At 51.1% G+C, this 14157-nt stretch overlaps 1 protein-coding gene across 7 annotated transcripts in view; it reads left to right on the forward strand.

The window, feature by feature from the left end:
- The window catches only part of LOC143936269 (cilia- and flagella-associated protein 337-like), a 105009-nt gene that overhangs the window by 80928 nt on the left and 9924 nt on the right, over nucleotides 1-14157 (forward strand). For all 7 annotated transcript variants that reach the window (XM_077460711.1, XM_077460707.1, XM_077460708.1 and 4 more), the window contains 2 exons: nucleotides 2708-2853; nucleotides 3016-3233. In XM_077460711.1, coding sequence (XP_077316837.1) covers nucleotides 2708-2853; nucleotides 3016-3233 — 364 coding nt within the window. The remainder of the gene's footprint in view (nucleotides 1-2707; nucleotides 2854-3015; nucleotides 3234-14157) is intronic.

Consider the following 14157-nt stretch of genomic DNA (forward strand, 5'->3'; position numbering starts at 1 on the left):
TGGAGGATTGGAATCCAGCTCAGTGACCATCATCCAACAGATCCAATCGTTGGGTCATTGAACCCCAACTTTATGTGAGGATAACCTTGGAGGATTGGAATCCAGCTCAGTGACCATCATCCAACAGATCCAGTCGTTGGGTCATTGAACCCCAACTTAATGTGAGGATAACCTTGGAGGATTGGAATCCAGCTCAGTGACCATCATCCAACAGATCCAATCGTTGGGTCATTGAACCCCAACTTAATGTGAGGATAACCTTGGAGGATTGGAATCCAGCTCAGTGACCATCATCCAACAGATCCAGTCGTTGGGTCATTGAACCCCAACTTAATGTGAGGATAACCTTGGAGGATTGGAATCCAGCTCAGTGACCATCATCCAACAGATCCAGTCATTGGGTCATTGAACCCCAACTTAATGTGAAGATAACCTTGGAGGATTGGAATCCAGCTCAGTGACCATCATCCAACAGATCCAATCGTTGGGTCATTGAACCCCAACTTAATGTGAGGATAACCTTGGAGGATTGGAATCCAGCTCAGTGACCATCATCCAACAGATCCAGTCGTTGGGTCATTGAACCCCAACTTAATGTGAGGATAACCTTGGAGGATTGGAATCCAGCTCAGTGACCATCATCCAACAGATCCAGTCGTTGGGTCATTGAACCCCAACTCTACTGAAACAAGGTAACAATGAGGACTTTCTCTGGAATTGGCCATTTATACTCTTTTATAAAAGGCTGAATTGCTGAGATTTTGACTGGAAAATGTTGATAAATGACTTCAGACACTGAGAAATAAATCCGCAGACATTGTGAAGATCTATCGATTGAAAGAAAGAAATCTGCTGTCTGGAAAACACGATCGAGATCCCAAATCATCCGTCTCCAATCCCCTCTGATCGCGGATCTCGTATGAATTGTATGAGGGACGGTTTGTACCACAGAACGGCCACATTCATTGATCGTGTTTTACCACAACCATTCTATATCTATAGTGAGGGAATATTTGCTGCTTATAATCAATGATCGATTCCAATACAGATGATTAGAAGGAGATATGACTCTTCTATACACGGAGTGTCCCCTCCATCAGGACTGGATAGAATCCGTGTCTATTATTGATGGGGGGTGGTGAAGATTTCTCCTTGTCTTCTATATCATTGTGGTGATTGTTCCCTCTGCTCAGTCTGAGATTTATCATCAATCGTCATCATTCAATTTCCAGCATGCGGGTTGATAATCTGGATTGTCTTTTTAACAATGTTTTATGTTTTCTAAAAGTATAAAGGTGTCATATCTAGGAAGTCTCTCATTTTATACCGACCTCATTAACCACTTCAGCCCCGGAAGATTTTACCCCCTTCCTGACCAGAGCATTTCTTGCGATTCGGCACTGCGACGCTTTATCTGACAATTCGGCGGTCGTGCGACGATCTACCCAAATAAAATTGATGTCATTTTTCCCCACAAGTAGAGATTTTGGTGGTATTTGATCACCTCTGCGGTTTTTATTTTTTGCGCTATAAACAAAAAAAAGAGCCACAACTTTGAAAAAAAGCACACAATGTTTTTTACTTTTTGCTATAAATATCCCCAAAAATATATAAAAAACATTTTCTTCTTCGGTTTGGGCGATACGTATTCTTCTACATATTTTTGGTAAAAAAAATCACAATAAGCGTTTGATTGGTTTGTGCAAAAGTTATATTGTCTGCAAAATAAGGGATAGTTTTATGACTTTTTTTACTATTAATTCTTTTTCACTAGTAATGGCAGCGATCAGCGATTTTTATCGGAACTGCAACATTGTGGCAGACACATCGGACAATTTTTACATATTTTTGGGACTGTGGTAATTTATACAGCGATCAGTGCTATACAAATGCATTGATTACTGTAAAAATGCCACTGGCAGTGAAGGGGTTAAGTGTGTCCTAGGGAGTGTTCTAACTGATGGGGGGGAGGGGACTCTGTAGGGGAGATGACAGATCGCTGTTCATACTCTTTATGAACAGAGGATCTGTCTCTTCTCCCCTCAAAGAGCCGGAAACTGTGTTTACACAGAGAGATCCCGGCCCTGGGTGTGCCCCGAGCGATGGTGGGGGCCCGGCGGTGACCGAGACCCCGGACACTCGCATCTGCTCCGGGGGCAAGCAGGAGGAGCGCACACACCCCTTAATGGCCGTCTCTGATACCGACGTAACATGACGGCGATTTGTGAGGCCGAGCCATGCTGCCGCAGTACAACAAACTGCGGGGGCGGTCGGCATGCGATTAATAAATCATTCGAATCAAACGGCTTGGTTTATATTTCTTTTATTTCTCACAGTTCACTTTCATTATCTGATAATCACTGAAAGCAAAACCACACAGGAGAGTCCGAGGATTCTCTACAGCTCTACAAATGGGGGTCCGACTTCTTCCCTCCCTTTGTAAGTTCTCTATCATCTAATGGGGCTGGAGTTCTGATCTCTGACCCCCCCGTGTTATACTGACCCCTCCCTTCTGTATTATACTAACCCCTCCCCCTGTATTGTACTGGCCCCTCCCCCCTATATTATACTGACCCCTTCCCTGTATTATACTAACCACTCCCCCCTGTATTGTACTAGCCCCTCCCCCTATATTGTACTGACCCCTCCCTCCTGTATTATACTGACCCCTCCACTCTGTATTATACTGACCCCCCCTGTCCTGCAGGCTCCTTCTATGCCCCGGGGGAAGCGGATGAGTCGGTGTTCGGTATGGCGAGTGATGACACCAATCACCTTCTTGTGTCCGGTGACACCTCCGGCTACATCCAGGTTTGGGACATCTCCCAGTACAATCTCCACCCTCAGGATCAGGTAATCCATCCAGCATGTGGGCAGAGAATAAAGGAGCCCCGCAGGGGGCGCTCTATCCTCCTCCATGCTCATTAATGATGATATGATGGTCTGGTGGGGCAGTGTGGGGTTGTGACTTGCCCTGTCTTGGGTATAAAGCTTTTCATTTCAATTCTTCTGCAGGCCAAGGGGGTGAGGCCTCCATTACTCTTCAGCTGGGCGGCACATAGCGGCACCGTGGTCAGTTTGGAAATCTTCCAGTTTGAGGGGGAACCATTCATCGTCAGCGGCTCTTGTGACCGGACAGCCAAGCTCTGGACCTGTAATGGAAGTCATGTGGGCACATTTGGCCAATCCCGAACCTGGAACCTGAAGAAACCATCCAGCTTCCAGCAGAACAAGTAAGAACTTCCCGGAACCCCCGGCATCTGCCTTTCCTGGTCAGAAACCCTCAAATCTTTCCTCCATTCAACGACCGATCTTCACACCTCGACCATTGGGCTCATTAGGACACCCGGGGGAGGAGGAGGACGCCGGGTACAACACAAAAGTACCATCCCTGGGGGCAGCCCCTTCCAGTGACCCAACCCCCCATCTGTAACACACAACCCCCTTCTACTGACCCAACCCCCATCTGTAACACACAACCCCCTTCCAGTGACCCAACCCCCCCATCTGTAACGCACAACCCCCTTCCAGTGACCCAACCCCCCATCTGTAACACACAACCCCCTTCCAGTGACCCAACCCCCCATCTGTAACACACAACCCCCTTCCAGTGACCCAACCCCCCCATCTGTAACACACAACCCCCTTCCAGTGACCCAACCCCCCATCTGTAACACACAACCCCCTTCTTGTGACCGACCCCCCCCCCCCATCTGTAACACACAACCCCCTTCCAGTGACCCAACCCCTCATCTGTAACACATAACCCCCTTCTAATGACCCAACCCCCCCATCTGTAACACACAACCCCCTTCTAGTGACCCAACCCCCCATCTGTAACACACAACCCCCTTCCAGTGACCCGAACCCCCATCTGTAACACACAACCCCTTCTAGTGGCCCAACCCCTCATCTGTAACACATAACCCCTTCTAATGACCCAACCCCCCCATCTGTAACACACAACCCCCTTCCAGTGACCCAACCGCCTATCTGTAACACACAACCCCCTTCTTGTGACCGACCCAACCCCCCCATCTGTAACACACAACCCCCTTCTAGTGAGCCAACCCCCCATCTGTAACACACAACCCCCTTCTAGTGACCCAACCCCCATCTGTAACACATAACCCCCTTCTAGTGACCCAACCCCCCATCTGTAACACATAACCCCCTTCTAGTGACCCAACCCCCCATCTGTAACACACAACCCCCTTCCAGTGACCCAACCCCCATCTGTAACACACAACCCCCTTCTAGTGAGCCAACCCCCCATCTGTAACACACAACCCCCTTCTAGTGACCCAACCCCCATCTGTAACACATAACCCCCTTCTAGTGACCCAACCCCCCATCTGTAACACATAACCCCCTTCTAGTGACCCAACCCCCCATCTGTAACACACAACCCCCTTCCAGTGACCCAACCCCCATCTGTAACACACAACCCCCTTCTAGTGACCGACCGCCCCCCCCCCCATCTGTAACACACAATCCCCTTCTAATGACCCAACCCTTCATCTGTAATACACAACCCCCTTCTAGTGACCGAACCCCCATCTGTAACACACAACCCCCTTCTAGTGACCGAACCCCTTATCTATAACACACAACCCCCTTCTAATGACCAACCCCCCATCTGTAACACACAACCCCCTTCTAGTGACCCAACCCCCCATCTGTAACACACAACCCCCTTCTAATGACCCAACCCCCCATCTGTAACACACAACCCCCTTCTAGTGACCCAACCCCTTATCTATAACACACAACCCCCTTCTAATGACCAAACCCCCATCTGTAACACACAACCCCCTTCTAGTGACCCAACCCCTTATCTATAACACACAACCCCCTTCTAGTGACCGAACCCCCATCTGTAACACACAATCCCCTTCTAGTGTTGGGCGTTAAGCAGGATACATAGATCCTTAAACTGGCAAAAACCTCTGAATGGAGCTTTAAAGGCCAAGACCAAATATATACAATTAAAAAACTTTTATTATACAACTTTTTACATATAAAAGATAAATATACAAAAGTTAAAAACACAAACAAAGATGCGGTTACATGAAGAGGCGATGGTGACGGTTGATTGGATCAGATAATTGTACATTACTATCATTCATCCGACAGTGGAGACAGATCATGTCTTCTTCAGGGGTATCTGATTATCCTGAATAGATGTCCGTCTGTATACATAGATGTCCGTCTGTATACATGGATGTCCGTCTGTATACATGGATGTCCGTCTGTATACATGGATGTCCGTCTGTATACATGGATGTCCGTCTGTATACATAGATGTCCGTCTGTATACACCAGTGCACAAAGCAAGGTCCTATAGAGAGTCAGCCTGGAGAGGGCTAATAAAACAGGGCAAGTACTTCCCTCTCAGGCCTATTTATTAGGCACGCGGTCAGAGAGGGCGAGAGCTGAGAGGAGCTTGATGCTGGAAGGACCTCTGTTGCCTCTCTTGAACCCGCTGGGTGAGGGTCCCTGACCTTGTGATAGGCTGTGGTCGGGACGCTGAGAATTATGAAAAAAAATCTTCTACCGATAAGTTTTATTCTTTGAACTGCCCTTGAGGACAAATTCTGCCATTCTGGTTTTGCTTTTTGCTGAATAAAACTTTTTCAATTGACTAAACTGTCTCAGAGCTGCCTGTTCAGCCCTCGGATCCTGACAATGAGTGGAGGGTGTGGGCAGTTATAGGGGTGTGGGCAGTTATAGGGGTGTGGGCAGTTATAGGGGTGTGGGCAGTTATAGGGGTGTGGGCAGTTTGAGGGGTGCAGTTTGAGTGGTGCAGCTTGAGGGGTGCGGTCAGTTTCAGGGGGCAGTTTGAGGGGTGTGGGCAGTTTGAGGGGGCAGTTTGAGGGGTGCAGGCAGTTTGAGGGGGCAGTTTGAGGCGTGCGGGCAGTTTAAAGGGTGCGGACAATTTGAGGGGTGCAGTTTGAGGGGTGCAGGCAGTTTGAGGGGTGTGGCCAGGTAGAGGAATGCAGGCAGTTTGAGGGGCAGTTATAGGGGTGTGGCAGTTTGAGGGGTGCAGTTTGAGGGGCATGGGCGGTTTGAGGGGTGTGGGCAGTTTGAGGGCTTCGGCCAGGTAGATGGTTGCGGGCAGTTTGAGGGGGCAGTTATAGGGGTGTGGGCAGTTTGAGGGGTGCGGGCAGTTATAGGGGTGCAGTTTGAGGAGTGCAGTTTGAGGGGTGCAGGCAGTTATAGGGACGCAGGCACTTTGAGGGGCGTGGGCACTTTGAGGGGTGTGGCCAGTTTGAGGGGAGCAGTTTGAGGGGTGCGTGCAGTTATAGGGGTGTGGGCAGTTATAGGGGTATGGGCAGTTTGAGGGGTGTGGGCAGTTAATGGCGGCGCGGGCAGTTTGAGGGGCGCGGGCAGTTTGAGGGCCGCGGGCAGTTATAGGGGCTTGGGCAGTTATAGGGGCGCAGGCAGTTATAGGGGCACGGGCAGTTATAGGGGAGCGGGCAGCTTGAGGGGTGCAGTTATAGGGGCGCGGACAGTATGAGGGGTGTGGGCAGTTATAGGGGTGTGGGCAGTTTGAGGGGTGCAGTTTGAGGGGTGCGGGCAGTTATAGGGGAGCGGGCAGTTTGAGGGGTGCAATTTGAGGGGTGTGGGCAGTTATAGGGGAGCGGGCAGTTTGAGGGGTGCAGTTATAGGGGCGCGGGCAGTTATAGGGGCGCGGGCAGTTTGAGGGGTGCGGGCAGTTATAGGGGAGCGGGCAGTTTGAGGGGTGCAGTTTGAGTGGTGCGGGCAGTTATAGGGGAGCGGGCAGTTTGAGGGGTGCAGTTTGAGGGATGCGGGCAGTTTGAGGGGTGTGGGTAGTTATAGGGGCGCGGGCAGTTTGAGGGGTGTGGGTAGTTTGAGGGGCGCGGGCAGTTTGAGGGGCGCGGGCAGTTTGAGGGGTGCAGTTATAGGGGCGCGGGCAGTTTTAGGGGTGCAGTTATAGGGGCGCGGGCAGTTTGAGGGGTGCAGTTATAGGGGTGCGGGCAGTTTGAGGGGTGCAGTTATAGAGGCGCGGGCAGTTTGAGGGGTGCAGTTATAGAGGCGCGGGCAGTTTGAGGGGTGCAGTTATAGGGGCGTGGGCAGTTTGAGGGGTGCAGTTATAGGGGTGTGCGGGCAGTTTGAGGGGTGCAGTTATAGGGGCGCGGGCAGTTTGAGGGGTGCAGTTATAGGGGCGCGGGCAGTTTGAGGGGTGCAGTTATAGGGGCGCGGGCAGTTTGAGGGGTGCAGTTATAGGGGTGTGCGGGCAGTTTGAGGGGTGCAGTTATAGGGGCGCGGGCAGTTTGAGGGGTGCAGTTATAGGGGCGCGGGCAGTTTGAGGGGTGCAGTTATAGGGGCGCGGGCAGTTTGAGGGGTGCAGTTATAGGGGTGCGGGCAGTTTGAGGGGTGCAGTTATAGAGGCGCGGGCAGTTTGAGGGGTGCAGTTATAGGGGCGCGGGCAGTTTGAGGGGTGCAGTTATAGGGGTGCGGGCAGTTTGAGGGGTGCAGTTATAGAGGCGCAGGCAGTTTGAGGGGTGCAGTTATAGGGGCGTGGGCAGTTTGAGGGGTGCAGTTATAGGGGTGTGCGGGCAGTTTGAGGGGTGCAGTTATAGGGGCGCGGGCAGTTTGAGGGGTGCAGTTATAGGGGCGCGGGCAGTTTGAGGGGTGCCTTCCAGTCCCAGTCCTGGGTTAAAGCTGCACAGGCTCTGAAAACGTCAAGGTAATGGAGGGATTCTTGAAGCGGTTGATGGTGTTGAATGGCGCTGAATAGCGCTCAGCGGGAGACAAAGCACTTACTGGTGGAACAAATAGCGGGATTACAAAAGGCGGTGACCCGGCAGTGGCTTACATTTTGAAAAGTGACCCCGCTGTAAAGAGTGATCCACGGAAGGCAGGGCAGTGGACCCTCCACCATAGATAATGGGGAAGCGTATTTGACATTGTATGAGAGGAAGGGAAGGTCTGCCTGAGAGACGGGCGGCTCCTTTCCTGACCGCAGACCCCCAACAGCCGCACTGCGACTTGGCCCCTGAATCAGCACAGGACTATAAGCTGCTAAAAGCAGAAATCCTAGCCAGGCAGTCACTTTAAGGGTGAACCGAGTCCATGACTGGCACAGAGCTTAGCCCACCCGTGTGCAGCTCTACCACCTGATGCACTTATTCCAGGACTGGCTGAAACCTGAGGAGTAGACACCCAATCAAATTGTGTAAAGAGTGGCACTGGACCGTTTCCTGCAGGTGATGCCCGGGGAGCTCCACCAATGGGTGGCTCAGTCCGAGCTGCAGTCCCTGGATCAGGTGACTGTTGAGTGAACTACCGTTGTGCGGAAATTGTTCAGGGATTAGCAGATAGCCGGCCCGTTCTAGGGAAGTGTGCTCCAGTGCCAAGCTGGCATCTGTTAAATGCATGGTGACTGGGTGCCTGACACTCCTGCCAGGAACACCCCAACGTCAAACCCTCCTGAGAGTCGGCATGGAGAACGGGAACCTCATGACGTTCACTGTTGGTCCTGCCAACAACTGGGTCATATGGCAGCCCAGTGTCCAAGGTGGGAGGAGCCAACAGAGTGTGACATGGCTCTGTTTGTTCATTGGACCAGCAACAAAAAACAATCTGAGCCCCCTTGAGAGTGTGGTGCGGGTTAATGGACAAGGGGTTGTAGCACTCTACGACTCGCGGAGTGCGGTTACCCTGCTCCGATTGGACAGGTTCGGGGAAAGCCGATACCCAGATTGGAGTGGTCTCTGTACTTGGGGCTATCAAGGACTATCCAATGGCCCATGTAACCCTGTCCACAACTGCAGGAACTGACCTAGAGAGGGCTAATAAAACGGGGCAAGTACTTCCCTTTCATACTTATTAGGCACCCGGCCAGGGAAGCCGAGAGGAGCTTGATGCTGGAAGGACCTCTGTTGCCTCTCCTGAACCCGCTGGGTGAGCATCCCTGAACTGGGACTTCACTATGTGAACTAAGGAATGTCTTCTACTGTAAGAAGAGTTTTGTGTTGTTTGCACTGCCCTTGAAGACCAAGTCTGCCATTTTTCTGTTTCATTTTGCTGAATAAAGCTTTTTTTCTATTGACTAAACTGTCTCACCGCTGGCTGTTCACCCCTCGGATCCTGACAATCAAGACATGGATGAGCGAGTTTGGGGTGGAGGAACTTGACTGACCTGCACAGAGTCCTGACCACAACCCAATAGAACACCTTTGGGATGAATTAGAGTAGAGACTGTGAGCCAGGCCTTCTCGTCCAACATCAGTGCCTGACCTCACAAATGCTCTTCTGGAAGAATGGTCAAACATTCCCATAGACACCCTCCTAAACCTTGTGGACGGCCTTCCCAGAAGAGGTGAAGCTGTTATAACTGCAAAGGGCAAACTCAACTCAATATTGAGCCCTAAGGACGAAGACTGGGATGTCATTAAAGGTTAATGTAAAGGCAGGCATCCAAATATTTTTGGTGATCTAGTGTACTTTTCTCTTTGTATATTATTATTTTATTTTTATATATTATTTGGTTGAAATTCAGTTTTTCTTTTAACCACTAGGGGTCGCTTTTGCTAAATATTTGGTTGTCACCCCATATGGGATAATTTGGCACTTCCTGTTGTCCAGATGTGCGCTATACTGGTTGGATGGCGTACTCGTGGCGTTTCCCGTTGAATCCTATGATGGATGTATGTAGCGGATTAGGAGGTTCTTCATTTAATTAGAAGCGTATGGCCCAGCATCTTGTCCCCAATCCTCCTATATTATGACATCAGGCAGGCAGTCCGGATGCAGATTTCTCTCCGTCTGTTAGATTTTGTTGCAATGTAGTTTTATTCTGATCACATGGTTGTGACCCCATGTAGGATCATCTTAATAGTTCCTGGTGTCCATATCTGCCCTTTACTAGCTGGATGGCGTGTATATATTTATATTTATTTATTTTTTGGAATGTAGTTTCTATCATGACCACTAGGGGCCACTTTTGCCAGTTACATGGTTGTGATCCCACATAGGATAAATGTGGCACTTCCTGTTGTCTAAATCTGCGCAGGAGTTTGCTGCAGGAGGCCAGGGCAGGAGTTTGCTGCGGGAGGCATTTTCTGCGGGGGGCCGGGGCAGGAGTTTTCTGCGGGGGGCCGGGGCAGGAGTTTGCTGCGGGGGGCCGGACAGGAGTTTGCTGCAGGAGGACGGGCAGGGTTTTGCGGTAGTCCGGGCAGGAGTTTGCAGGAGGCCAGGCAGGATTTTTCGGGAGGCTGTGAGGATTTTGCGGGAGTCTGGGCAGGAGCTTGCAGGAGGCCAGGGCAGGAGCTTGCAGGAGGCCAGGGCAGGGTTTTGCGGGAGGCCGGGGTTTGCGGGAGGCCGGGGTTTGCGGGAGGCCGGGGTTTGCGGGAGGCCGGGGCAGGGGTTTGCGGGAGGCCGGGGCAGGGGTTTGCGGGAGGCCAGGGCAGGGGTTTGTGGGCGGCCGGTGCTGGGTTTTGCGGGCGGCCGGGGCGTGGTTTCGCGGGAGGCCGGGGCGTGGTTTCGCGGGAGGCCGGGGCGTGGTTTCGCGGGAGGCCGGGGCAGGGTTTCGCGGGAGGCCGGGGCAGGGTTTCGCGGGAGGCCGGGGCAGGAGTTTTCGGAAGTCTGGGCAGGAGCTTGGGGGAGGCCGAGGCAGGGTTTTGCGTGCAGCCGAGGCAGGGGTTGGAGGGAGGCCGGGGGCAGGGGTTGGAGGGAGGCCGGGGGCAGGGGTTTGCTGCGGGAGGCCGGGCGCAGGGGTTTGCTGCGGGAGGCCGGGCGCAGGGGTTTGCTGCGGGAGGCCGGGCGCAGGGGTTTGCTGCGGGAGGCCGGGCGCAGGGGTTTGCTGCGGGAGGCCGGGCGCAGGGGTTTGCTGCGGGAGGCCGGGCGCAGGGGTTTGCTGCGGGAGGCCGGGCGCAGGGGTTTGCTGCGGGAGGCCGGGGCAGGGGTTTGCTGCGGGAGGACGGGGCAGGAGTTTGCAGGCAGCCGAGGCAGGGTTTTGTGGGAGGCCGGGGTTTGCAGGAGGCCGCAGCAGGGTTTTGCGGGAGGCCGGGGCAGGGGTTTGCTGCGTGGGGCAGGGTTTGTGGGAGGCCAGGGCAGGGGTTTTGTGGGAGGCCAGGGCAGGGGTTTTGTGGGAGGCCGGGGCAGGGGTTTTGTGGGAGGCCGGGGCAGGGGTTTTGTGGGAGGCCGGGGCAGGGGTTTTGTGGGAGGCCGGGGCAGGGTGTTGTGGGAGGCCGGGGCAGGGGTTTGCGGGAGGCCAGGGCGGGGGTTTGCGGGATGCAGCAAAGGGGATTCCAGGATTCATTAAGCCAGTGTAGAATCTGCTGTAGAAGCTGCTGGTGGATCTTACATGCTGCTGCCTTGTGATGACCTTTTTCTACTTTAATGGAGGAGCAGCAAATAGTGAAGCTCTGTATTTGACACCCTCATAAGCTTTGTGTCTGTGTCCAGTATCTCCATTTCATGGGACTGAGCACAGAATAGGAGAATCTTTCTGTATCCTGGGAGCAGATCTTTGTTCCTGTGTCACACCTGATCAGCAATGAGGAGGAGACACGCCTAGCACATAATATTCCGGATCTCCTTCCTATAGGTCAGACCCTTCACAGAGCTTTTCTTCACTGACACGGCTGAGAGATCTGACATTTCCAGAAATACAAACATTGCTCACAATGTTTGCTCTCTTTCATTGTACAGGTAGAAGTACAAATAACAGCAGCAGATCGGAAACTAGAGCCGTCCTGAGCTCCCTGTCTGTGCTGCATTCTATCAGTTCCATCCTTCCTAGCTATCCTTGTGGACTACAGAACACCGCTCCTCCATATATACAGGTCAGGGTTGTCACCCTTATAGAGGAAGGGTAAACAGAAGTACTAATGCTCACAACCCTTATTAATATCCCTAATCTCACGCTCAGGGGATTTTTATTCCCTCTTTTTTTTGCACTATTGATGTATGTTGCACGTTTATTTGCAAGGTGTATTATTGCACATTGTGAATTTGCTTATTTGCTCATGTTTATATTGATGTAGTTTGAGAATATATTTTATTATATATTTTTTTTTTTTTGTTTTTTTAGGTAGGTAGCGCCACATAATAACTTTAATAATATACAGGAAGGGTGCTTCTGCCAGGGCCACCAGTAGAGTATACATGGGAAAATAATGAATGCAGCCTCCTCCTCTAGTAATCTATAATATGTAAGTCTTTGGGGTTCGATGAGATTTTATGCCGTGTTTCTTCCGGAGGGGGAAAAAAGGATTGAACCCGACTCGTATACTGTAAGTAACCAGAGTGAGCTGTGTGATTTTATTATTGGGGTTCTATAGCGTTGTACATGGATGGCCTCCATTAATATGCCTCTGCTGAGACAGCAAGGTGTATTCTTTTAATGCAATATGAAAAGTGGTGTCACCCTCCTTGGTGTGCTGTTTGGTAGAAGTGTGTCATTCACAGAAGGGGGGGCTGGGCAGATGAGAATATTCTGGCATAAAAAAATATACACCAGTATATATCTCTTGTATTTAACATTTTCTCTGGAGATATTTAGACAGATAAAGAATGATAAATGGATGAAATTGAAAGGAACATTATCAGGGGTGTGTGGCTCTCATACCGTACCCGTGGCCACCCCTCATGGTCCCAGGTGTTTGTATTCCATCTTGATGCTCACTGTGTGACCTATATGTATAGGCTCAGTATTCGCCTTGTACATAGCACCCATGGTTATACCCTTAATTTCCATGGTCCCAAGCTTTTGTATTCCAGGTCCATACTTTCTGTGTGATTTGAACATATGGGGTCAATGTTCCCCCTGTACTCTGCACCCATGGCCACCCCTTCTGTGGTCATTCAGCTCCATACTTGCTGTATGACCTCTGGCCGGTTATCAAGTCCAAGCACCACCCAAGGTTAGCTGCTATTAATGTGAGTAGTGACATAATCCTGCATTACGCCATATCTGTCACCACTCCTAAATCTCCTGTGTACCTGAAATAAATCTCCAAATCCCGACAAATCCTCTACCTCTGTGCTCTGCTAGTCTGTTAAATCTTCTGATTACTTACAAATTCCACTTCATCTCCACCTAGACAAATAACATGTGGCCCTCCCTGCCCACTTATACAGAGATGAATCCAATGGATTGGTGTTTCTTCCCTGGGGTGATATGCCCTTCAGGTGGGGGTGTGTAACCTACAGACTATACGGCAATACTGGGTGATGGGTCAGTAACCTTCATTGATTCTCCCTTCCAGCCAGTAAGGGAAGATTCCATAAACCTCCGATTCCAATGGCAACTTTCCAGTGCCTGACTGACTTTCTTCTCCTGTGGGGCCACAGTCATGTGGAGTCATTGTTCCCCCTGTATTATTGTATGTGTAGGGTGGGCAGTCCCACAGTATCATTGTATGTTTCTTAAGGGATATTGTTCATAAATATTACTGACCAAAATGAAAGAGCCCCTTCACTTTTTCAATACAAACCACATATATAAGGCCCATGATAATAGGGGTAACATGAAATGCTGAGTCTGGTTGTATGGTGAGTCTGGTTAGTGCAGACCACACCAGGGTTCTCTGTCACCCTGTGCCCTTAATATACACAGGGTGACTTCCACGTATCAGGGGCAGTGGAAAGTTGGACAAGGAGTTTCCAGAGCTCTCTAAGGTAAGCTTGGTTCCACAAGCCCCCAGCCCAAAGTGACTCCTGTCGCACATCTCCCCTTTCAGCAGAAGACTAACACAGAAGGAGACCCTAAACGCATTGATTTCGAAGTTAGTCCGTAGTTCCAGTCCCCCAATGCCCTTACCCACACAGTACCCCAAACACATTGTCCCAAACAGAACATTACTCGCCCAGCCAACCTCTGCCTCGCTTGTAGAACATACCTGCTGGAGAGAAGTGCAGACTTGTCCTTTCCCCTGGAGTTCTTTAAGCCGTTGGAGACTGAAGTCTCATCCACTTTTGCTAGATGAAAATTCCCCGGTGTTTGCAGAGCAAGGCTGACATCCTCCTGTCCCAATGCCGGACCTTTTTTCTGGGGTTGTGTCAGTGAAGACTGAAGTTCCATCCACTACAATAGGAACTCCATCTTCTGTTAGTTGAGGGCAGAGGCCAGCAGCACTCTGCTCGGTTGCCAGCTCTTCTGCTTGGTTGCTGTCAGTGGAGACC

Source organism: Lithobates pipiens, unplaced genomic scaffold, assembly GCF_037356315.1.
Source record: "Lithobates pipiens isolate NorthernLeopardFrog02 unplaced genomic scaffold, aLitPip1_a1.2 Scaffold_28, whole genome shotgun sequence".
NCBI lineage: Eukaryota > Metazoa > Chordata > Amphibia > Anura > Ranidae > Lithobates > Lithobates pipiens.